Source organism: Mandrillus leucophaeus, unplaced genomic scaffold, assembly GCF_000951045.1.
Source record: "Mandrillus leucophaeus isolate KB7577 unplaced genomic scaffold, Mleu.le_1.0 Scaffold226, whole genome shotgun sequence".
Taxonomy (NCBI): domain Eukaryota; kingdom Metazoa; phylum Chordata; class Mammalia; order Primates; family Cercopithecidae; genus Mandrillus; species Mandrillus leucophaeus.
Window position 1 is genome coordinate 3,674,045 of NW_012102321.1, and position 26,239 is coordinate 3,700,283.

At 41.1% G+C, this 26,239-nt stretch overlaps 1 protein-coding gene across 2 annotated transcripts in view; it reads left to right on the forward strand.

The window, feature by feature from the left end:
• Window positions 1–26,239, forward strand: part of BRINP2 (bone morphogenetic protein/retinoic acid inducible neural-specific 2) — a 115,058-nt gene that overhangs the window by 71,402 nt on the left and 17,417 nt on the right. For both annotated transcript variants that reach the window (XM_011981447.1, XM_011981449.1), the window contains 2 exons: window positions 17,638–17,828; window positions 18,902–19,110. In XM_011981447.1, the coding sequence (XP_011836837.1) occupies window positions 17,638–17,828; window positions 18,902–19,110 (400 nt within the window). The remainder of the gene's footprint in view (window positions 1–17,637; window positions 17,829–18,901; window positions 19,111–26,239) is intronic.

Consider the following 26,239-nt stretch of genomic DNA (forward strand, 5'->3'; position numbering starts at 1 on the left):
GAGGGGGACATGATCAGAAGCGTTTCCCATTGCCGGGCTTGGATGTCCAAGAGACAAGAGCCTTTTGTGAGCTGGGATCTGAATCCATGCACTCTACACAGTATTGAGAAATATGGACGAAAACAGCAGGCTTTCGCCAATCTCCCCAATTCTTCCATGGGAAGAAAAGAGTAAGGTGATAAAGAAAATAGATGGTATGAAAAAATAAAAAATAGTTGGTCAAAATTTCTATTTAACTTAGGGAAAGCAAGCATTCTCCCTGTACTATGAGATATTAATGACATTAATGAACACTAGTAGCTAACATATATTAAATGCTCATCATATGCACAACATTTTACTAAGTACTTTATTAACATTAATTAAAATTATCCTAGTAAGAACCCCGCGAGGGTGTGCTATTTGTACACTTGTATAACAGATGAGGACACTGAGTTTTAGAGGGTGTCACACAACTGATAAGAGGAAAAGCCAGCACTCAACCAATAAGACAGGGAACCTGTTCATTAATGATCATTATTTAATGAAATAAATCACTGAGCCTGGGCTTGCTCTGAGAGAAACAGTGTCTCAGGTTGTGGCCGGGGCTCTTTGCCCTTCTTTCTTTAGGCATCCTGGTAGGTCTTTGAGATGCAGAAGACAGGCCTCAGAAGGCTGGAGGGTGACCCATCTCCCTCAAAGACCCTGTCGTTCTCTCTTTCCACAAGAGTTTTCCATCTGTGCTTAGGCTCCGGGGAACCCTGAGTGGGAGGAAGCCACAGATGGATCTTCCTGAAACAATGCACCCACAGCAACTTCTGTATGTGTTGGTTGTGCACTGCTGGTGTGTTTCTACAAGGGTGCGATGTAAATGGAATTTCTGGAAATCAAATCCTCTACTGGAGGAACACTTAATGCCATTTCCAAGATGCAGTATCTTACTTCTTGCCTGGCCATGGCTTATAAACATTCAGTGTTATGTAAATCCCTACTGCCTGACTTTAGAATCAGGTAGGTACTGATTTGTAAACACACATGTCCACTTGGAAATGTCTTATGATGTCAAGGAGTATTTTCATAAATCCAGAAGAAACTTTTGGCATTGCATGCAATCTCTACTGATTGGTCTACTTGGTCAATTTGAATTTTCCTACAGCGATGAGATTGGTGTATGCTCTGTTATAGTCCCACTTGCCTTCACATCCACAGCACTCAGGTGAAGCAGTGAGAGAGACATAGAGGCTGAAGCCCCTGAGTATATTTTAAGATTTGTAGGCATAGTTGTGTGCAGATTAGGGCTGTTACATATTTTGGGGAAGATGCAGGAATCTGGCAGGGGTTCCTAACCATGTCTTCTCCTCTGTACCTGTTTAATGCTCTATGATTCTGCCACCCTGCCAAGCTCTCCTCTGAGCCAAGAAGTGTGCCTCTTCCTCCTCCCCTGCAAAGAGCAAATAAGCTCTGGATGTGACAGTGAATCAGAGTGAGTAAGAAGTCTTACTGGCTGGGCAGGAGGCCTGGTGAGAGAAAAATGAGGTAGCCAGAACTGCTGCTCACCAAGTCCTTTGTTATGAGCCTCAGCGCCCTAGAGAATTTTCATTTTCCTTGTCTCCCAGGAGAGCCTCTGCCTTACTTGAGGACACACTGGTGACGAAGGAGAGACAGGAAGAAAGTCTCTTTGGGGAATGAGTTCTCCTGGATCCACAGAGGCATGTAAACACCTAATGATCCCTTGACATGAGTTACACAGTTGGTTTACTAGTAACACAGGTAAACTTTAGCATCATAAGCCAGCCTCTTGCTTGGCTGGTTCTGTATATGTTCTAAATTGTGAGTCCAATAAAGAGGGCATTACCCTGATTTGATCATTACATGTTGCATACATGGACTGGAATATTACACTGTACCTTATAAATGTACAATTATTATATGTTGATTAAAGAATAATTTTAAAACTTAAAATTCAGCAAACTACCCTTAACTTAAAAAGAACTACACTAAAAAAGAGGAGTAGAGAGGAAAAGAGGCTGTGAGAGTCCCTGAATGTTGGCCTGGTTCATTGAGAAACTCAGGAACAAGTGGAACTCCATAAAAGAAATGTGACTGGAGGCTGAGAATACATTATTTTATCTTCTGCAACCACTAGGATAGATGTGTGCATGTTGGTGCCTGCATATCACAGTCAGGCTAGAAAATGAAATCTGAGAACCACAGGGTTTATTAGCCTGGGGACAAGAGGCCAAAGCTTCACAGCGTTTGGGCGTGGAAGGAAGCTTGACAACGTGGAATGGCAAATCAGGGCTAAGTGATGCCAGAATTGTGAGTTAGAAGGAAACTTAACATCACTTATTTCCAAGCCAGTGAAGACAACCACTCTGCAGACACTCAAGAAGGTGGTCAATCAGCACTAGCTTGAACGGTTCCAGCCATGAGGTGTTCACTGAAGCCAATTTTTATTCAGCAGCCTAAAACATTATGAAGATCTTTTGGAAATTGAATCATAGTCTTTCTTCCCATAACCTTCCCTTATTGGTCCTGATTTTGCTTTCTTTTATTTCTCTAGAATAATTCTAACAGTCTGTTCCTCACAATAGGGCTCTAGATATTTGAAAACAGTTACTATTCTCCCCAGTTCCTCGTCAGCACTTTGTAACTTCCTTCCAGAGGTTCTTTCCTCCTCCTTCCCCTCCTCTCTCATTCTCTTTCACAAGCTGTCCTTGTTTGTTTTTCCCCAACTCTCCCTTTTCCATCTTTCTTCATAAAGAAAATACATGAGACTTATTTTGACATAAGGTTTTTCTTCCTAAACCAATTCTGACTCCTAGGGAGCTTGCTTGCTTGCTCACACTTCAAAGTACTCAAGAATTTTGTCATGGATCAATATCAGTTTTTCATTTTAGAGTTTTTCAGGTCAGGCATTTCCCTCTCCCCAGACTTCTTTAACTTCTTGCATTCTGTGCCATTGTTGAAGACTAGCGACAGTGATGCCAGGTCACAGGCACACCGCAGGACACAGGGTGACTCTTCTGGAGTTGAAATCTCAGTGCTTCGAGGAATGTTGGAAATATGCTGGAGTTGTGTCTAGAGAATAGAGGTTTCTCATCCAAGTTCAAAGATTATATCCAGCTGTTATTCAGTTTGCTTTTGTATACCTAGATTTAGTTTGTGTGGTAAAATCATAGCCAGAGCTGAACTCATGAGGTCCTAATATACCTGTATCGCCTACACTGTTTGCCGTGCTTCTGGTATGAACAGCCACCTGGCTTTCTCAGCTAAGGGGGAGCCTATTCACATGGAAACAAGGCTACGTGATTAAGGGAGAGTCTAAAAACAAGGTTAGGTATTACATTAGCAGCCGCAGGGCCAGGTGGCCAGGGAGAGACAACCTCTTGAGGATCCACAGCTGTTAACCTTAAAGTGTTAATTGAACGCAGACCCTGAGAAAAGCAACTTCCTAGGCATGCAAGTTGAGACAAAATGGTGAAGTATGACCTCCTGGGTACACTCCACTGGAAAAAGGAAGAAAGCCTCAGATGGGCATGCATACGACGCCAGGTTGCAGGCACACCGCAGGACACAGGGTGACTCTTCTGGAGTTGAAATCTCAGTGCTTCAAGGAACATTGGAAATGTGCTGGAGTTGTGTCTAGAGAATAGAGGTTTCTCATCCAAGTTCAAAGATTGTATCCAGCTGTTATTCAGTTTGCTTTTGTATACCTAGATTTAGTTTGTGTGGTTAAAATCATAGCCAGAGCTGAACTCATGAGGTCCTAATACACCTGTATCTCCTACACTCTTCGCCGTGCTTCTGGTATGAACAGCCACCTGGCTACTGTAACTCCTGCCTCTTCTCCATTCTCTCCCCATCTGAGTTGTGTGGCTTCCATCTCAGAACTGCCTTTCAAATCCAGCCCCTTTTCTTTTCCCCTGGCTTCATTGTCTACCACTTGTAGTTTCCTTGCTTCTCTAATGCAACCTGCCTAAGTCCCTGTTGGTCTGTCTGTACCCAAAAAATAAAACCCAAACCCATTTTCTTAGCCTAAAAGTCACTTCCAAATCCATTCATTCCCTATTTCAACAAATAGTCAATGAATACTGACCCTCTGCCATTGATTGTGCCCCACCGTTTCTTCCTGTGTTTCTTTTGTTCCGGTCCCAATGAATACCTCCGATTTGCCCAGACACAGAAGGCCCCCTTGTTGTCCTGTGTCTTTCCATAACCCATTTCCTCTACCCCGAAAGCTCTTTCCATCTTCTCTGAGCACCTTCTCACCTTTCAAACTCATCTAAACTATCATCGCCATGTGAAGTCTTCTTTGACTCCTACAAGAGTTAGTTTCTCCTACCTATGATTCCCCATCAGTTTGTTCGTAGTTTTGCCATACGAACTTATTTTTGTGCACTCGTTTATTTCTCTTTGCTCTTCACTAGGCTCGGAGCTCCTTCAGGCAAAGAACATGTTGTATTTCACCTTTATATCTCCTGACCCCAGCACCATGTCTGCCACACATAAGGGCGTAATAAGAGGATGAAACCATTCTGTAGGAGCAGGATGTTCTGGGATGAAATTAGATGAAGGAGTAAACAAGTGGTTGAGACTCAAGGCTCTGGAATCAGACTGACTGGGTTAAACTGCAGTTTAAATTGCAGAATCAGACTGACTGGGTTAAACTGCAGTTTAAACTGCAGAATCAGACTGACTGGGTTAAACTGCAGTTTAAATTGCAGAATCAGACTGACTGGGTTAAACTGCAGTTCTGCTGCTTTTAGTTGTGTAAATTATTTTGCATCTCTGAGCCTCATTTTTTTCTCATTAGTAATATTGGTGGAATAATAGTACTTTCTTTATAGGATTATTTAGTGATAACTGAAAAAAAAAAGATTTGGTTTATTTCAAGCTAAATGCTTATTCTTTTTGTGAGGGGTCACCCATTAGTAAATATGAAAAAAAGTGAGAAATCTAGAGAAGAGTACAGGGAGAAAATAAAGAGATTAATTGAGAAAGAAGAAAGAATAGGTAGTCTTACTCTATCGGATTTGCTTTATGCATAGAACTCTGTACATTAATCAGATTTATCACTTACAGTCTACATACTGCTCTCCTTAACTGTAGCTTGAGTTAATCTAGCCACTGATTTTATAGTTATAGATAGTTCAAAATAAATCATTAACAGTGACAGGTATTCTCCCCATAGAGCACGACTCACACACCAAGATCCCACAGCATAAAAGACAAGGGCTCAAGACCAATACCATCTCCCCCTAGACCCAGAAAGCAAGAAGAAGGGAGACCACATACAGGATTGTTGCTGAGCTGAGAAGTAATGGGAGCATGGCTGCTTGAACAATAATTGAACCCTTATCCAGCTAGGCAATACAGTTAAGAGATCAAGAGCCAAGATGGTTTCATCAGGCTAGAATATTGGATAGATACAATCAAGACAGTATTAGTCAAAGTAGGCTAACTGCTGAAACAAACAGTCTTCAAATCTGAGTGACTTAATGAACGTTTATGTTTTTGCTCATGCTACAATACAATTTATGAGAGACATAAAAGGAGATTGCTTCACGAAATCAATTCAGGACCAAGACTCCTTCTGCCTCATCACTCTGCCATCCCTTAGGGCCTCAGAGTCCTGGATCCTGGTAGACAAGGGAAGAGAAACAGCATGAAGGATTTCATGAGAGGTTTGATGGTATAGACCTGGACTCATATTCTACTGTAGAATTCAGTCACATGGCTATGTTTAAATGCAGAAGAAGCTGTGGGGGTGGGGGTGGGAAATTGTCCATCTGTGAGCCCAGGAGGAAAATGGAAACATCTTTGGAAACAACTTGCCAGCCTCTGCCACAAAGGGTGGAATGCAAAAAGAGGGTGAAATGTAAAGCCCTAAATTGAAGTTAAAAATGTCAGTGTCACAAATATAAGAGACCTGACTTGACTGTGATACTTGAGAAAAAAAAAATTCTGGGGCTGGAAAGAAATATGGGATACCAACTGATGATATGATTACTGTTAGCAGGGAATATTTTTGTCTTTAAAAAATGAATGTAATACTCAAGTGCATTAATAAAAAATATATAGCAGCAACAGCATAGACTGCCTTCACCTCTTACTTGTCTTTGTGTCCTTGTGTGTGTTATCTGAGCCTCAACAAGCTTAGCTATAAAATAGGACTAACACTTGTGGTGTGTGTCATTTAACTATTGCTACAATGATGCGTACAAAAAGCAACAAAATTCAGTAGCTTAAAAATAATTTATTCCTTAGCTAGGTGTGTTGGCATGTGCCTGTAGTCCCAGCTACTCAGGAGGCTGAGGCAAGAGAATTGCTTAAACCTGGGAGGCAGAGGCTGCAGTGAGCCAAGATCATGCCACTACACTACAGCCTGGGTGACAGAGTGAGACTCCATCTCAGAAAAATAAAATAAAATAAAATAAAAAATAAAATGTATTCTTACTCACGCATGTGTAGGTTTGCTGGGTTAGCTTTGCTTCATGCTGCAGGTCTGCAAGGAGGCCATTAGGTGTTCTTTCTAATGGTGTTTATTCTGGGACCCAGGCGAAAAGAGCAGCACCTGCAGTACCTGGGGGAAGCAATTCTCATAGTAAGGGCAGAAATGTAAGAGAGAGAGTGGAAATGTGCAGTATCTATTGAGGTCTTGGTCCCGAATCAGCACACAATCACTTCTGCCCTCATTCCTTTGTCCAAAGCAAAGTTACATAGTCAAACCCAATATCCTTGAGGGAGGGAAATAAGCTCCCTCCTCACAAGTGAGTGATATTGCAAAGTAACATGTCAAAGGGCATCCTAATACTGGCGAGAATGGTGATTCAATCAACCACATTGACATCTGTAAGATTACAGTGACAATTTAAAAATATATAAAGCATCTACTTCCATTCCTAGAAACAGAGGGTCTCACTAATAACTGAAACGATGATAATGGTCATAACGATGGTGATAATGATGTATTCAGATCTTGTATCCTAACGTACTTTCAGTGGCTCAGAATATATCTACCGGATTGCGTTCAAATTTGGTTTCCATCTTTAAAAAGAAATACCATTGATTGCAAGCAGAAAAGGTTGAGCATGTAGGCCTAGGAATCTGGAAACTGTGTTGAAGGAACTAAAACTATTTAGTCCAAAGAAGAATGACCCATATAAAAATTAAATGCACAAAAATACCAGAGGGGCTATTTCTTTGCAAAAGGAATAAACTTGTAGAATAATGGAAGGAATTACCAGTCTGCGGGAATTCTCTGGAAGTCAAGTAAATAAAGGAAGCTCAGGAAGACATCTGATGGGAGAAGTGTCTCATGGGCCACTTGCTGAGCAAAGACAAGCACAATGGGAGGCAGATAGTGGTGAACAGAGCCATGCTGTCCACAGTTGAGCCGATGAGATGCTGGGGAGCAGTTTGGGATGTCAGGAAAGACCTGAGAGTGTGTGCCCGGGAAGACACAGGTCTCAGCTCCCTCTTCAGTTCCTTCTGGTTGCACAGATTCACTGGGCCCTCATTCCAGTGAGTCTGTTGTCTTTCATGTTGATTCTATAAACACACCACTCTCAGTGCCCTCCCTATGTCCCCAAGCCCCACCAGGGCAGTGTGAGACTAGCCAAACAGTGATCTCTTCCTCCTCCTTTAAGCTTGACTCTCCCCTCCCCCATTTCTCCCAATCAGCCTTAATTAAACTGTTTGAAAGCTGCAGCTTGATTTTAATTAGAGCAAAATTGGGAAGATTAGAATGAAATTGGCCAATCATTGTTTACGGGCCGTTGTTTGAGAACACAGCAGGCTGCTAAATTACCTCCATGCCAGGCTTCTTGAATTCTCCCAGACAGTGAAAAGATGGAGAGCACCAGGACATCAAGGAAGAGATGGCCTCATTTCTGCTCTTGTGTGTCTAAGAGTTGCAAGGTCTGAGATATTACTTAACCAAATGACTCCTGGACTGAAGCCTTCCTGCCTGGGGATCTCTCCCAGCCACAGTGGTAAACAAGCCAAAAGAATCATCTGGGAAGTATGACAAAGGTGGACAGTAGTCCCTGAGCTTGAACACGGGTCACAGACAAAGGCAGAAAATCATTGGTAGTATGGTGTAGGTTCTAGTTAAACTCTACCACTAGTCAACTGAGACTTGGGGCAAGTCATTTCTCTCAGTTTCTCTGTCTCCTCATGTGTTAACATGTAAAAGCTTAATAGTTGATTAATGATATTTTCTCTCCCTTTCTCCCAAGGTCCCTGTATAGATAAAATAAGCATGTATAAAAATGGTGTGCAAAAAACCAGTTTGGTTCATATCAAGACAACTGTTTGGAGAGTAATAGCCTCATCCCTTTCAGTACTGTAGTCCTTTTGAGCACTAAAAGTTAGAGGGGGTGCCCCCAAAAGAGAGACTACTGGAAATAGATCAGGAGGACCAAAGAATAGAGAAGGTCAATGTCCCTACCATGATAGCTGACTGCTTCTGTCATTGTTTGCAAAGTGGGTTCCATCACTACTTTACCATTTCCCCCCAATCTCGCAGGAAAGCACTACACCAATATATGGGATTATGGTTTTTATTATCATTTCTTTTTATAGCTCAGATTTATCATATCCTATTCATTATAGCAGTAAAGTCTCTAATAGCCAAGTACATTACAGTAATCTGTTGTTGAGATAGAAATCTCTTGGTGATGTGATGTGTCTAGAAATACTGCCTCTGTATAGGAGCCAAAGTATGATATATCCTTAAGCCCCTAAAATGTCCAGCTTGATAGAGAATGTGAAACCATCATAGCTGAGTCACTGGATAAAAAACTGGCATCACTCAATGTACATGTTGGCTTTGGCTATTCTTGTTCATGTGAGTTTTTCAAGATGAAAAATGTGAGTCCTAAGAAAAAGACAAAATGGTGATGTCATTGCTTGGTGGATTGAGTTCTGTGATGGGAGCAGTAGCCCTGGGTGTGAGGTATATTGGTAGAAAGATGAAGAAAGAGAAGGCTTCTTGTGTCTGAAATTCTTTAGGAAAATCAGCGGTGTGACACTCAGTGGTATTTACTGAGTTTCCTCTGTCCGATTGGCAAGTCTCAAGCTAATTGGGGAAAGGCAAATCTCCAAGACAAAGGCTCTGAGAGCAAAGGCAGTTGCACTTACCCAGAACTGGTTGGTATGTTAGAAAATTTCCCATGGGTCATTGGTTGACAGTGTAAGTAGACAAAGTAAAGTCCTAGGAAAAATGACAAGAAAACTATGTCCTTGGCTTAAGGCCAGTGCTCCAGAGTTCTTAAATATTTTATTCAATAACATGTCCTGTGTTTACCTTCATTTTTCAGGGAAAACCAGTTTGGTTCATATCATGACAACTGTTTGGAGAATAATAGCCCAGTCTCTTTCAGCACTGCAGTCCTTTCGAGCACAAAAAGTTGGAGGGTGTGCCCCCAAAAGATAGATCATTGGAAATAGATCAGGAGGGTCAAAGAATAGAGGTCAATGTCCCTACCCTGACAGCCCACTCCTTCTGTCATTGTTTGCAAAGTGGGTTCTGTGGCTGCCTTAAGACTTCCCCACAGTCTCTCAAGTCCTATTCTGAGAAACGCAGAATAGTGAGCAGGCAGTGATTGGTTGGCTCTGCTGGAAGCAGCATTGATTTCCTCCTCAGTAAACCCAGCCTGGAGTCTAACGCAGGAGGAACAAATGTCTCCTAGTATGCAGGGGCACAGTGACACTGGGATAGGTTGGTGCCAAGCCTGCAGGGGTGCCGCGGTGGAGGGGGGTGGATAGAGCTGCATGCTTAGGATGCAGGATGTGACTTTCCAAATGACAGCCCTATCTGTGGACTTGGAAATGGGCCTGAACATGCTTCCCCCGCAGAGGTGGAAAGATGAAAGATCTATTTAAAAACTGGTAACAGAATAATCCGGCTGTTCGCGTGAAGTTATAGCACAACCACCCACACTGTAGGCTACAGTCTTCATTACAGGTTGAGTATCACTTACCCAAAAATTTTTGGGGACCAGAAATATTTTGAATTTTTTTCAGATTTTAGAATATTTGCATTATACTGGATCGGCATCTCTAATCTGAAAATATGAAATTCTAAATGCTCCAGTGAGTGTTCCCTTTGAGAATCATGTTGATGCTCAAAAAGTTTTGGATTTTGGAACATTTTAGATTTCAGATTTACAGATTAGGGACACTCAACCTGTACTTCTAGATTTCAGCTTCACTGAGGTACAGTTTGTGTGTGTGTGTGTTTTCATACTCTTCCCCTTAAGGCTTCATAGGGAGGGAGGCTTCATAGGTAATGACTCTTCACGGGGGCCAGGTCAATGTTCTCAGTTTATGAGCCTGGAAAGTGGTGCTTCTGTGTGCGGCTGCTGGAAACAGCACCTGGGCTGGAAAACCCCAGCTGTGCTCTTTCTGAGCCTTTCATCTTCAGGCACGAGACCCCGCAGGGGGATTCTTGCTGGGAGATTTCTTGTTGACCTTGTGTAACATAGTGCTGCAGGTGGCTGCTGACGTAAGAGTCAGTAGCTTGAGTTGGAGGCAGCACTTTTTATTTACATCTTTTGAATTAGGAACATTTGTAGCCATTTAGTATTCTCATCGGAGACCCTTTTGCCTCAAACCCAGAGCTGGCCCAGTCTCAAAACCCTGCTGAAGCTCCTGTGCCTGAGATCTGGCACGGCCGTGGTTCAACTCTCCTATTGCAGGGCCCCTTTGGATTTTGGGGAAATCCCTAAACTCACGTACAACCAGAAGCATCACTTTTTGGCAATCTGGCCACCAGTGTTATGCAATTTGGGATAAAGATAACTACAATTACTTCAGCACTGATTATTTAGATATCATATCTAAAATATTCTGAGTGTCAGTATGCTGGCTGATTTAACACACTGGATTATACCTTCCAGGCTGGGTTATCCCTTCCCTGGACATTGTTTGGTTTTTATTAATGATTTTATGTGTATGTTCACCCTTTCACAGAAACACACATTGTTCACTCTAGGCTAACCTAAAGCATGCTAGAGGAAGATGGAAAATTGACTGAATTTTAGTTAATTATAGCAATTTACTGAAGCACCCTTTATATGTGCAACGTGAATGCATTTTACAGGCAAAGTCCACAGGGAAGAGCTCTCTTTACCCTTTGGCTGAACCTGTGAGCCCTGAATGCAGTGGCCGCTCCTATTCTAAAGACACTTTACACAGGCACTATAGTGCTGTTAGAAATGTTTGCTTTCTCAGATTGTTTACTGTGTAACAAACACAGTGGGAGAAGATTTTAGGAGAAATGGCTAAATTGAAATGGAGATTTACTTGATATCTTAATTGAAACAAAGATGATGGCTTAATTGAAGCAGTGTGTGTTAATATAATTGATATATAGAAAACATCCTTTTCTGAGTTAAAAAAAAAAGAGCCTTGATTATTCTATTACTGGGGGGAAAACTGCTAAATGAAAAATCGGAAATGAACATTTCTTCTTTGAATAGCTCAGGCTGCCTTCCAGTATTGCCTCTAAGGTTTGCAGATGCTGGAAAGAACCAGGTTAATAAGTTCTGTAAGCACATTTTTACCACTTTCTGGCTCAAACACCACTCACAGATGTTTCTCCATTATTTTGGTTCCATGAAGGGCCCCAAAGGGCAAGGAAGAAGTTGGGGCTGAAGAGAAAACCACTGGGAGCCCTTAGAGTCTGAACCTTTCTGTGGCTGAGTACTTATGCCTAATGTTTCTTTTTTGAGACAGGAGTCTTGCTATGTTGCCCAGGCTGGACTCGAACTCCTGTGGCTGAGGTCTTATGCCTAATATTTTTTGAGACAGGGGTCTTGCTATGTTTCCCAGGCTGGACTCAAACTCCTGGGCTCAAAAGATACTCCCACCTCAGCCTTCTGAGTAACTGGGACTACAGGCACTAGCCACCATGCCCACTTGAGCCTAATTCTGAGTTGATAGCCCGCTGCAGTTTGTGATGAAAGTAGATTTGGGCTTTTTTGTTTTTTGTTCTTTGGCAAATGTAGCCACTTGTATGTATTTTTTTTGTTTATTTGTTTGTTTGAGATGGAGTCTTGCCCTGTTGCCCAGGCTGGAGTGCAATGGCACAATCTCGGCTCACTGCAACCTCTGCCTCCCAGGTTCAAACTATTCTCCTGCCTCAGCCTTCCGAGTACCTGGGATTACAGGCACCTGCCACTGCGCCCGGCTAATTTTTGTATTTTTAGTAGAGACCGGGTTTCACCATCTTGGTCAGGCTGGTCTCGAACACCTGACCTTGTGATCCACCTGCCTCGGCTTCCCAGAGTGCTGGGATTACAGGTGTGAGCCACGGCGCCCAGCTGCCACTTGTATGCATTCTTATGGATTCTTTCTCCAGTGAAATTCTCCAAATATAGTCCCTATCCTTATAGTCCCTATATGGCACTATTGAAACTCTCTCCCCCACATGCACACAGTTCTACTCCATAGCACAGTTGGTCCTTAGAGTTTCACAGGTGAAAGTAGTATAGCCTAGTGGCAAAGACTATGTGTACTGGAGGCAGACAGTCTGTGTTTAAATCCTGACCTTGCCACCTACTGGCTTAAACTACTTAACTAGTAGTTAAACTACTGGGCAAATTAACTTATTTGTATCTCAATTTCATCATCTATAAAATGAAGATAATTATATTTTCCCCCTTATATGGTGTTTTGAATATAATATTAACTAATCCTTGTAAGATGCTTGGAATGCCTATCACATACTAAAAATTCATTAAATGTTAGCTATTATTTTTTATTATTTGCCCATAAAAAGCTTCCTTAGACAGTATCATTCCTTTTTCTAGGTCATTCATTATTCTGTGTTATGATTTCTTTAGCAGCCACAGGAGCTGGACTCAGGCCTTTATCTGTGATTCACCCCATGAACCTTCTGTATGGACTTGGCTTTTTGAGGCATCTCAATTTCTTCTCCTGCAAATGGGCATGTTAAAATTGCCTTAATCCAGGAACATTTTGCTGTGGTGCAAACGTTATGCTATGTTTTGAATATACAATTAATCCATGTTTTATGTAGAAAATGTAAAAAGTGGAATGTTCTGGGTAATAAAAGTATGTGTGTTAAAGGATACCAAACACAAAAAAATTAGAATTTGATAAAATACACTTAATACTTAACCTCATCTACTCGAAGGAAAACAGTGCTATAGAAACAGCAGTACGATATTGGCCTGGGTTTTAAGCACAACTCTGTCATTTACTAACCGTGTGATTTCATCCACACTACTTTCTTAGTCTCTCTGAGTCTCAGTTGTGACTATTGTCACCGCCATCATAGTTTCTGTTAATAGCATAGAAGGAGGGTCAGCACACTAGCTTTTTGTTCTGGTTCTATTATCAACTGGCTGTATTGCTTTAGGTAAACCTCTTGCCCTCTCTGTTTTACAAGAAACATGAGAAAACTAGAGAATACTAATTCCCATCCAGACCCAGTGTCTGACTGGGCCAGACAACTGACTACCAATTTTTATTTATTATATTTAATTAAAGTGGTCCCCACCTCTATGCTAAGTTGGCCTTTCCTTTCTGTGAGGGGCTTTGACCATTGTAAGAAACTATGGAAAAGGTAATAATGTCTTTTTCCCCTAGCAATCTAGAAAAATAATAGGTTAGAAATCATTAGTTAATGAAGTCTAGCTGTGCCCTATCCCAAAGCAAGGGGGCTGGGTTTGATGACCCTAAGGTTTTTTGTTTGTTTGTTTGCTTGTAGTAATCTGATTTTATGATTCATCAATGTAATTATCAACTAACCAGTGAGAGGATTCCAGTTTCCATCCAGCCAATTAGAGACGAGATTAGGTAACTGTTCTTTACCCTGCAGTGGGGTTTGGGATAGAAAATACTTTTGACAAATACTCTGTACTTAATTAAAGTTTAGCACTTACTGCACAAAGGAAATAACTGACAATATGTGATTATGAACTTACCTGCTTAGAAAATAAAGCTACACAGCAGGAATTTTGAAGACCTTGTTGGAACCATGAATTATTAGTCACCCGCTTTTCTTTGTTTCCCTAGTAGCATTTGACATATGCTCCTCCCCTGTCAGCCTCCAGAGTTAGATGGAGGGATTATGCATCAAAGGTAGCATGGATTTTTATTTATTTATGTATTTATAATTTTAATTTTAAAAATTTTGTTCATAATTGACATATCTGGCACAACAGTGTATTGGTGTGATGTTTCAATACATGCATACACTGAATAATGATCAAATCAAGGGAGTTAGCATATACATCACCTCAAACATGTATCATTTCATTGTGGTGATAACTTTCAAGATCCTTTTTTCTAGTTACTTAAAATCTACAGTACATTATTATTAGCCTTGGTCACCCTACTATGTAATAGAGCACAGAACTTATTCTTCCTAATTGTAACTTTGTATCCGTTAACCAAGCTCTCCCCGTTTCCCTTTCCTGCTACCCTTCCTAGCCTCTGGTAACCACTATTCTACTCTCTAATTCCATGATATCAACTTTTTTAGACTCTACATATGAGTGAGGTTATGTGGTATTTGTCTTTCTATGCCTGGCTTATTTCACTTAACATTATGTCCTCCAGGTTCATCCATGTTGCTGCAAATGATAGGATTTCATTCTTTTCTCAGCTGAATAGTATTTCATTGTGTGTATCATCAGTTTGTGGAAATTTAGGTGGATTCCATATTTTGGTCGTTTTGAATGGTGCTGCAATAAACATGAGGGTGCAGATATCTCTTTGATATACTAATTTCAGTTCCTTTGAATATGTACCTAGTAGTGAGATTGCTAGATCATATGGTAGTTCTATTTTTAGTTTTCTGAGGAATCTTCATGCTGTTTTCATAATGACTGCACTAATTTACACTCCCACCAACAGTGTATTAGAGTTCCCCTTTCTTTGCATCCTGGCCAGCATTTGTTATTTTCTGGCTTTTTGATAACAGCCATTCTAACGAGGGTTAGGTGACATCTCACTGTGCATTTGATTTGTATTTCCCTGATGATAGTGATGTTGAGCATTTTATCATACACCTGCTGGCCATTTTTATGTATTCGTTTGAGAAATGTCTATTCAACTCTTTTGCCCATTTAAAAAAAAATTGTTCTTTTTGCTATTAAGTTATTTGAGTTCTTCACATAGTCTGGATATTAACCCTTTACTGGACTCATAGTTTGCAAATATTTTCTTCAGTTCTGTAGGTTGTCTCCTCACTCTGTTGTTTCCTTTACTATGCAGGAGCTTTTCAGTTTGATGTCATCCCATTTGTTTATTTTTGCTTTTGTTGCCTGTGCTTTTGAGTTCTTATCCAAAAAATCTTGCCACATCAATGTCATAAAGCTTTTCCCCTATACTTTATTCTATTAGTTTTATAGTTTTGAGTCTTACATTTAAGTATTTCATTCATTTTGAGCTGATTTTTGTACATGGTGAAAGATAAGTTTTATTCTTCTGCATGTGGATGTTATGTTTTTTCAGCACCATTTATTAAAGATATTCTCCTTTCCCAAATGTGTGTTCCTGGCATCTTTGTCAAAAATCTATTTATTTATTTTTAATTATTTTATTTTTATGCAACCCTATCATTTGCATGTCATGGACATTTGGGGACGGTTAGACTAAGGTTTGGCACTGTTACGATGAGCAGATTTGGGATGGGTGAAAAGGGTGTAAACACTTTACATTTTGTTGCTTCCTAAGGCAGTGGAGCTGTTCTTACCAGTACAATTTGGGGGACAATGTAAAACTCATTTCTCATTAATGGATATGATTCTTTAAATTTCATTCCAAGGCAAAGATTTATAAACCTGTCCCCTTTAAAATGCAAACATTCCAATGAGGAGCAAAGCTTGAAAATTAAAATCTTCAACAGGATTAGAAACGAACAACTTTGCAATCTTCTAAAATAAGGCTTCTTAAAATATGGATCCTCTTAGTCTATTTCAGAGTGTTCATGTTGACATTTGCACTGAAGGTACAAAATAAAACTGCTGGTACCTTAATTTGAATAAAGGCAGTGACACCACATAACACTAGGAGTCATGTATTCTTCATTACACACTTGCACCTAAACACACAACCACACATGCGCGCACACATACACACACACGCGTGCACGCTACACACACAGAGACATTTATTAATTTTATTAAATCTTGACTCTTGGGTACATGTGTTTTTAATATTCTGTAAGATGAAATGGGAAGTGCACATAAAGCAAATCTCAGGCTACTTAAGTACTATAATTGTCTCAAGGAAAAATACTTTTGTGGTTGAGTTGCAAGCTGAATTAGCCACTTTTTTCATGGAACTCCATTTTTCTTGAAAGCACAAGCGACAGGCAAACTATGATTATTCAGACTTGAGTGTCTGGCAGACGTTTCTCCAAAAAAAAAAAAAAAACACAAATGAATTAACTAAGCCAGCCTCTGCAAGGAAAACACCTGACAGTATTTGTTGCCAATAGCACAATTTAAACTTTTAAATGAAAATTCAAATTTTAGAAAACTTGCATTCATCCTCATGAACTTGAGATTTTCCTAATCTTTAAAGACTTTGAAGAGATTGGTCATGATATTACATAGTGAGATGTTTTAATATTACATAATGAAAAGTGTCAAAACGTGGAAGATCTGCATAACTCGGTGACCTGATATTTTCCAGATGACCAACACATGATGTTACAACATTATGCAGGATAGAAAGATCCATTCAGATTACAATATAGAACACTGGATTTAATGTAACAAAGCATGAAAAGTTCACTGATATGATTTCAGATTCCATATTGTAACTAACCTTTAAGAAACTACCATCTGTTTAGTTTAGCGTAGTACCAAAGATGAAAATCCACAATTATGAAAACAGATTGAATGTAGAAGCAAATATGAGAGTGCAGCTCTTTTCTGCTAAGCCTGATATTAAAGAGATTTGCAAACATGCAAAGTCATGCCACTCTTCTTGCTAAATTTGTTTTGTTTCAGAACATACAGTTGTCATGAAAATGTTAGGTTTTATGTAATGGGTTTAGTAATGTTATCTCTAAATGAAATAACAAATGTTGATTTTCTTGGTTTTAATTTCCAAAATGGTAAATCTCAATAGCTCTAAGCCACATGTACAAATATGGGGATTCAATAATTTTTAACAGTGTGAAGGGGATCAGAGATCAAAATATGAGGGCAATGGTTCTAGAGCAAGCCTCCTGACTTCACAGTTGAGTAACTGAGGCCATGACAGGTGATGTGACTCATTCACTATAAGACAGCTGTGATTAGATCACATCTTTGCAAACCACTGTTCCGATGTGTGTTTTTTCTCCTACTCGATACTGTAAACCATGACTTCATGTGAATACGCTAATCAACTACTGCCTGATGAGAAAGTTGGCTGGGAGAGGCTCTGATGGAGGTCAGTGGAGACAGAGCTTTCTTACAGCATGTGAATGACAGGCCAGGTGAGAGGCTAAGGGGCCTCTGCCAGACACTGGGCACCTCCAGCGGGTGGAGGCCGGGAGGGGGGATGTGGGCTGAGAGGAGATGAGTGGCTGCAAGTGGAGAAAGAACATTACCTACTTCAGATTTTATGCCTCTTGCTCTGAAACGCGGTCAGCTTTTCCTTACCGCTTGGCTTTTCCTCCAGGGAGTTTGCCCGTTGGAAGGTGAACAACTTGGCTCTAGAAAGGAAGGACTTCTTCAGTTTGCCATTGCCTCTCGCCCCAGAGTTTATCCGGAACATTCGCCTCCTTGGAAGGAGACCCAATCTGCAACAGGTTACAGAAAACCTGATTAAAAAGTACGGCACTCATTTCTTACTTTCTGCCACCCTTGGAGGTAAGCAATATCACAATCCTAAGCTAATTGGTTGCCAGACCATTGGAAGTAACGTTAAGACTTATGTAGTATAGCTCCAACAGTCTTTTGTTCCTCCTGGCCTTTTATTGCCTCAGAAGTCTTTCTGGTGCATTTGAAAACAGCGTAGTCTCTTGACATCTCAATTTACCCCAGAGCATCTCTATTTGCTTATAAGGCTCTCCTGAGGAGAGGAAGTTGTGTATGGCGGTTGGAGGTGGACAGGCTCCTAACAAGCACTTGCCAGCAGGGGGCGCTCCCAGTTTTCGCTTCGCTGAGTCACCCAACCCCTGAGGCTTCGCCACTTTCTAATGTTTGCTGTGGCTACAATGGTCAGACTCACAGGCAAAGAAGTCGAAGTTCCTGGAGTCCCTGACCCCTCTTCCTCTCGATAAAGATTGGAAACTGTCCAAACAACTCCAGTGGTTCTGGGCTGATGAATCACCCTCTTGTGGGGCGGAGCGTGGGGGTAGGGTGGAGCAATGTGGGCTAGAACCTACCAGGGCAGGATCAAAAGCTCTGAAGATGCAGAGTTCCCTCTGCCCTGGGAAGAAGGAAGCAGGATTTATTATAACATTTAGCTCACTGTCCAATCGACCCAAACAAGCTCTCCCAGGGCTCAGGCCAGCTGTCGGCATGAGGCAGGTGTTGAGTGTTTGATGGGGAGGAGGGAGATGGAGCTTCAAGGCTTTTGCCCTTCCCGAGGGAGCAGAAAAAGCCACGAAGACTCCTCGTAAACAATTTGAGAGAGAGAATTGTGTCTCCCCTATGGAGGAGAATTGCTTGAGACAGAGTTCAATAGAAGATGTTAAGCAAATAAGCTGATGGCAGGGGGACTGAGCTTTGGAAGAGGGCCTTTCAGGCAGCGAGGCCGCTGGCCTGTGGCTCCCCCTGATGAGCTTCTTCTAAAGATGGTAAGGGCTGGGGGAAGAGCTTGGCAGCAGGGGCTGCACTCTATCTCAGCTGTGTCTGCCCTGGCCAAGGGTTTATGTTCCTATTGGTAGGGGATTCGAGAGCAGACAGCCTCAGCAATACACTCGTGTTGTTCACCATAGGAGAAGAGTCCCTGACCATTTTTGTGGACAAGCGGAAACTGGGAAGAAAGACAGAGACAACAGGAGGTGCCTCTATAATCGGGGGCAGTGGGAACAGCTCGGCCGTATCCCTGGAGACCCTGCACCAGCTGGCCGCCTCCTACTTCATTGACAGAGAGAGCACGCTGCGACGGCTGCACCATATCCAGATAGCCACGGGGGCCATCAAGGTAACGACCTGAGAGGTACAGGGCAGGGGGTGCGGGAAGCACTGAGGAACTCGGGGGAGGCCCCAGCCTCAACCAGCTCTAGGTCAGCCGGGCGGACTGATGGAAGAGGAGACGAAGCTTTCTGATGAAGACACAGCCAGCCTTCAGACACGATGGGGGTCACTCATTCCACAGCAGACGCTCACAGAGCGCCCACTCTGAGGCAGGCTGCAGCACTCTAGGGGAGGATGGAAAAACAACAAAGTCATTTCTAATGATAAATAAAGAAAAGCAGAGTCATAGGTGCACATTTCCTGGGGCGTGGGGAGGGAGCAGCCCATATGATTATTAGATTGATCATGGAGGGCACTTTGGGGTTTAGACTTTGAGCTCTGAATGATAGGAAACCAGCTGTGTGGAGAAGTGAGCGGAAAGTGTTCAGGCAGACAGAACAAGTGCTAAGTACTTGTTCTAAGTAAGTACTAACGCCTTTTAGCAGGAACCAGCCTCGTGCCTTGTTGGGCCACAGAGAAGACTGCTGAGATGGTGGGGAGGTGAATAACAAAGACAAGATGAGGTTTGGAAGTCAGCTGGAGCCAGATTATGTGCCATGAGAAGGAATTTTAATATAAGTCAAAGTGCAGTGAAAAACCACTGGAGAGATTTAGCAGGGGAGTAACATGATCTCATGTATGTTTTTAAAAGATCGATAGTTATTGTGACTTTAATAACTATAACCTTCGTCATATCTTCTCTACTTACACCTAAGAGATTTCTAGTAAAGTTCATGTTGTTTTAGGGAAAACCAGTGAAAATACCGTACTTGAGAATACAGTTTTTTAAAAATTCTAAGCATAATGTTAAGGTGTTGAAAAGACTTCATAGTTGTCTTATATCCTGCTTTTATCCCATCTGAAACTCACAAGCAAATTTTATTTACTAATTCATTCAATAAATATTTACTGAGCACCTATTATTTGTCAGGCACTGTTTTGGGTCCTGAGAATATGAGAGTGAACAAAAGCTGTAAAGTCCCTGCCCTCATAAAGCTTGAATTCTAATAGCAGAGAGATAATTCATAAATATACAGACAATAGCTCATTTTGTTACGATTTGCTTTATTGCACTTTGCAGATACTTTTTTTTTTCTTTTTTACAAATTGAAGGGTTGTGAGAACCCTGTGTCAAACAAGTCTACTGGCACTATTTTTGGCACTATTTTTCCAACAGCACGTGCTTACTTCGTGTCTCTGATAATTCTCACAGTATTTTAAACTTTTTCATTGTCATTTTGTCTGTTATGGTGATCTGTGATATGTGACCTTTGATGTCACTTTTATAATTGTTTTAGAGTGTCACAAATTGCACCCATATGAGATAACAAACTTCATCAATAAATGATGTGTGTTCTGACTGGTCACTGTATGGAACTGGCTGTTCCCCCATCTCTCTCACCCTTCTCAGGCCTCCCTATTCCCTGAGATACAACAATATTGAAATTAGGCCAATTATTAACCTTACAATGGCTTCTAAGTTTTCAAGTGAAAGAAATAGACATCTCTCACTTGAAATCAAAAGCTAGAAATGATTAAGCATAGTGAGGAAGGCATGTCAAAAGCTGAGAAAGGCCAAAACCTAGGCCACTTGCATCAAACAGTTAGCCAAGTTGCAAATGCAAAGAAAAAGTTCTTGAAAGACATTAAAAGTGCTACTCCGGTAAACACACAAATGATAAAAAATGCCAAACAGCCATCTTACTGATATGAAGGAAGTTTGAAAGGTCTGGAAAGATCAGACTAGCCACAACATTCCCTGAAGCCAAAGCCTAATCCAGAGTAAGGCCTAACTCTGGTTAATTCTATGAAGACTGAGAGGGGTCAAAAAGTTACGGAAAAATGTTCGAAGCTAGCATAGGTTGGTTCATGAGATTGGAGGAAAGAACCCATCTCCGTGATATAAAAGCACAAGATGAAGCAGTAAGTGCTGACTTAGAAGCTGCAGCAAGTTATCCAGATCTAGCTAACATCACTGATGAGGGTGGTTATACTAAACAACAGATTTTCAGTGTCAATGAAACCACTTTCTACTGGAAGAAGATGACATTGAGGACTTTAATAGCTAAGGAGGGCAAGTCAATGCCTGGCTTCAAAGCTTCAAAGGACAAGTTGACTTTCTTATTACAGGCTAATATAGCTGGTCACTTTAAACTGAAGCCAAGACTCATTTAGCATTCTGAAAATCCTAGGGCCCTTAAGAATTATGCTAAATCTCCTCTGCCAGTGCTCTATAAATGGAACAATCCTGCCTGGATGACAGCATATTTGTTTACAGCATGGTTTATGAACTATCTTAAGCCCATTGTTGAGACCTACTGCTCGGAAAAAAACTTCTTTCAAAATATCACTGCTGATTTACAATGTACCTGCTCACCCAAGAGCTCTGATGGAGAGGTACAAGATTAATATTGTTTTTATGCCTGCAAATACAACATCCATTCTGTAGCCCATGAATCAAGGAGTAATTTTGATTTCCAAGTCTTATATAAAAAATATTTTGGTAAGGTAAAGGCTGCCATAGATAGTGATTCCTCTGACAAATCTGGGCAAAGTAAATTGAAAATCATTTAGAAATCACACTATCCTAGATGCCATCATGAACATTCGTAATTCATAGGGGGATGTCAAAATATCATTAACAGGAGCTTGGGAGAAGTTGATTCCAGCCCTCATGGATGTCTTTGAGGATGTCTTTCCTCAGTGGATGAAGTAATTGTATATGTAGTGGAAATAGGAAGAGAACTGGAATAAAAAGTAGAGCCTGAAGATGTGACTGAATTGCTGCAATCTTATGATAAAACTTGAATGAATGATGAGTTGCTTCTTATGAATGAGGAAGGAAGTGGTTTCCTGAGAGGGAATCTACTCCTGGTGATGATACTATGAATGTTGTTGAAATGACAGCAAAGCATTTAGAATATTTTATACACTTAGTTGATAAAGCAGTGGCAGGGTTTCAGAGGATTGACTCCAGTTTTGAAAGTAGTTCTATTATTGGTAAAATGCTATCGAATTGAGTCACATGCTACAGAGAAATCTTTCGTGAAAGGAAGAGTCCATTGATGCAGTCAATGTCATTGTTGTCTTAGTCTAAGACATTGCCACAGGCCGCCCCAACCTTCAGCAACCACCACCCTGATCAGTCAGCAGCCATCAACATCAAACCAGGACACTCCACCAGCAAAAAGACTCCAACAACTGGCTGATGGCTCAGATGATCATTAGCATTTTCTAGCAATAACATAGTCTTTAATTAAGGTATGTACATTCTTTGTTCAAACATAATGCTATTGAACACTTAATAGACTACAGTATAGTGTAAACATCACTTTCATATGCACTGGAAAACCAAAAAGTGTGCGTGACTTGCTTTATTGTGATATTTGCTTTATTACAATGGTCTAAAATTGAACCCATAATATCTCTGAGGTACACCTGTATAATGCCAGGTGGGATGAATGGCATGAAAAAATGAAGCCAAGTAAGAGGATAAAGGGTGATGGGAATGTGGAGTTTAGGGAAGACCTGTCCAAGGAATGCCACTTAAGCAGAGACCTAAATGAAGTGAGGGAGTAAGCCCCAAACATCACAGACAAAGGACAGAGCAGGTACAAGTGCTGTAAAGGGGCAGGGCAGTGTACTTTGTATGATCCAGGACTACCAAGAAAGGCAATGAGGCTGGCATGCAGTCAGGAGAGAAATGAAGTAAAAGATGAGTTTATAGAGGTTGCAGGGGACATATCATGAAGGCCTTACTGATTAGGAAGTAAAAAGAAAGGGGGATCCTGGAGACCAGTGCAGTGGCTATTGCAATAGTAAAGGTAAGACATAATGGTGGCTTGGACAAAGCTGGTGTTGCAGAGGTGGTGAGAAGTTGGCATATTCAGAATATGTTTTGATGGTAGAGCCTACGGAATCAGACAATGGATTGGAAGAAAGGAGTAAAGATTTACTGCAAGATTTATGGCCTGAGCAATCAAATGAACAGTGATTCCATTTACTGAGAAGGACAACACTGGGAAGAAGTACAGATCTGAAAGAAATAAATCAAGAATTTGGTTTTAGACATTCCTAAATGTGACATTCCTATCAGACGTCTAAGTAGAGAAATCTAACAGTCAGTTGAAAACAAACACCAAGATTTCAAGAGAAAGGCCATGATTGAATCTGGAAAGTTGGTATACAAATATATACACATGTCCACCTGTGTAGTTGGTATTTCCAGCTATGGGAGAAAATGAAATGAGATCACCCAAGGAGTGAGTGCAACTACAAAAGTGGCCTGAGGACTGAGTTGTGAAGCACTCCAATATTCAGAAAGAGGGAAGAAGAGAGGATCCAACAAAGAAGACTGAGACAGAGAGTATGAAGAGGACCAAAGCGGGCTCACAAAACCATGTGAAGAATGTTTTTCACAAAAGAAGGAACTGGCAACTGTGGCTGTTGAGCAGTCACTAAGGTGGAGATTGAGACTCGACCTTCAATTTTGTGACATGGAGGTAACTGGTAACCTGAAGAAGAGTAGTTCAGTACATGAAGGGTACAAAAGGCCAAGTGAAGAAAATTCCAGGAAGGAAGAAAAGTGAGAATCAGATATGAGTAGAAACAATCCTTTTGCTGTAAAGGCAAATTGAAAAACAAGTGATAACTGGGGAGCAATGTGGGGTCACAGGAGGGTGTGTTTTTGTTTTTAAGATGGGAGCTATTCCAGCATATTGATATAGTGATTAAAATAACTCCATAGGCCATGCGCGGTGGCTCATGCCTGTAATCCTAGTACTTTTGGAGGCCAAGGCGGGCAGATCACAAGTTCAAGAGATCAAGACCATCCTGGCCAACATGGTGAAACCCCATCTCTACCAAAAATGTAAAAATTAGCTGGATATGGTGCTGCATGCCTGTAGTTCCAGCTACTTGGGAGGCTGAGGCAGGAGAACCGCTTGAACCCAGGAGACGGAGCTTGCAGTGAGCCAAGATTGCGCCACTGCACTCCAGCCTGGTGGCAGAGCAAGACTCTGTCTTAAAAAAATAAAAAATAACTCCGTAGAGAGGGAGAAAGAAAGTGATGATGTAGGAGAGACAGAAGATAATCGCAGGAGCAAAGAGGTTGTTCTTACCCAGGAGCTTGAGCTCTTCATCCTTCGAAACAGGAGGCAATGCAGAAGGCACAAGGACAAAAGTAGCAGGATGTTAGTTGCATGGTGAGAAGATGCCACTGTTTTCTTCTGATTGGCTTCTTCTTCTTGATTTCCTAGGTGAAACAGAAGGAAAGTCTTTGGCTAAAAGTAAGAAAACAGAACAGTTGGGAAAATAATCTATGAAATAGTCTTTTGAGAATAAGAGTTAAGAGTGTTGGTTAACTAGATAAACATAGTAGATTTGTGGGTAGCACTGAGAGCCCGCTTCAGTGGCTATAATTATAACATGAGACCAGTCAGCATAGTTGTAAGTTTTATCAGCTACATTTAGCAGTTCATGTATAGGTAGGCATGGAATAGACAAAGAGTTGGATTTAACCAAGATGTGTGTATATACATGGTGAAAGATAAAAGAGGGAAGAGAGTTGAGAATATACACAAAGGAGTGATTATAGTAATGGACCATGGAATATAATTCAGTCAGTGAATGAAAAGAGGCCTTTGAGGGATGCTAGAAAGTGAAAAGTTGGTCAGGTCTAAAGGTTAAAAGTCTAAGTAGGTTTGACAATTCATTACGGAAAGAGACTAGAGCAAGTATGATTGGGTGATGCCTAATGTTGAGATTATAGAAGGAATACTATGCCCAGGAACCTAATTTTATTAGTAACTGCATTCCCTCTATAATCACTTAATGGAAATGAATGAGGGGAAGTAACAAGAAAAATAAACTGCAATGAGGATGGGTAGTGGGTACTAAGAGTCCCGTGGTTCTGGCTTCAAAGGAGCCAGAGATCATTAGAGAGGATGGAGGAATAGTGTTCAGGATATCACAAGGGAGCACCTTCCTTACTTCCATGCCCAGGAGCATGGGGGGTGGGAAATGAGATGGCCACTGCTAGAGAAGGCTGCAGGGGAAACATGTCCTCGGGGTCAGCTACACTGTGGTTAGAACCGAAAGGCAAAGTGGACTCTTGAGAAGTGGTTGAGATTATATGGGATTTTGCTAAGAACTGATCATGAGATCCAGAGAGCACAGTGGAAGTTAACTGAAGAGAAGAGGTGAGATAAGGGAGTGTACAGAGTTTGGAGTGAGAGTAGAAGAGATGAGGATAACTTTCTATTAACAGGAAGGTAGGGTACATTTGAGAGACTAGTATCTTAGACAGTTTAAAATGATTTAAAAAATCATTGGTGTGATTTTTTAACTCTTAACTCTCTTCCCTCTTTTATCTTTCATCATGTATACACACATATCCTGGTTAAATCCAACTTTCCATCTATTCCATGCCTTCCTGTACATGAACTGCTAAATGTAGCTGATAAAACTTACAACTATGCTGAGTGGTCTCATGTTATAATTATGGCCACGAATCTCAAGCTGGCTCTCAGTGCCACCTAGAAATCACTGTGGCGTGGAGTAGGTTTTACCAAGAAGACAGAACTCTGTGAAAGCCTCTCTCCCCATTTAGTCCTGTGGTGGACTGTGTCAAAGTTGGAGAAAAATGGATCATATCAGAAAATGAAAGGTAGGCATTGGGTCTACAATTTAAAGATCCCATTTATGTTCCTTCCTATTCCTTGACCTGATCAACTTTATACTTCTTCACTCTTTAATGGCCTCATTTTCTTAAATTCCTTGATTTATCACTATAATCTCAATAAACTAGGTATTGATGGACCATGTCTCTTAATAATAACAGCTATTTATGACAAAGCCACAGCCAATATCATACTGAATGGGCAAAAGGTGGAAGCCTTCACTTTGAAAACCAGCACAAGACAAGGATGCCCTCTCTCATCACTCCTATTTAACTAGTATTGGAAGTTCTGGCCAGGGCAATCAGGCAAGTGAAAGAAATAAAAGATATTCAAACAGGAAGAGAGGAAGTCAAATTATCTCTGTTTGCAGATGACATGATTGTATATTTAGAAAACCCCATCGTCCCAGCCCAAAAT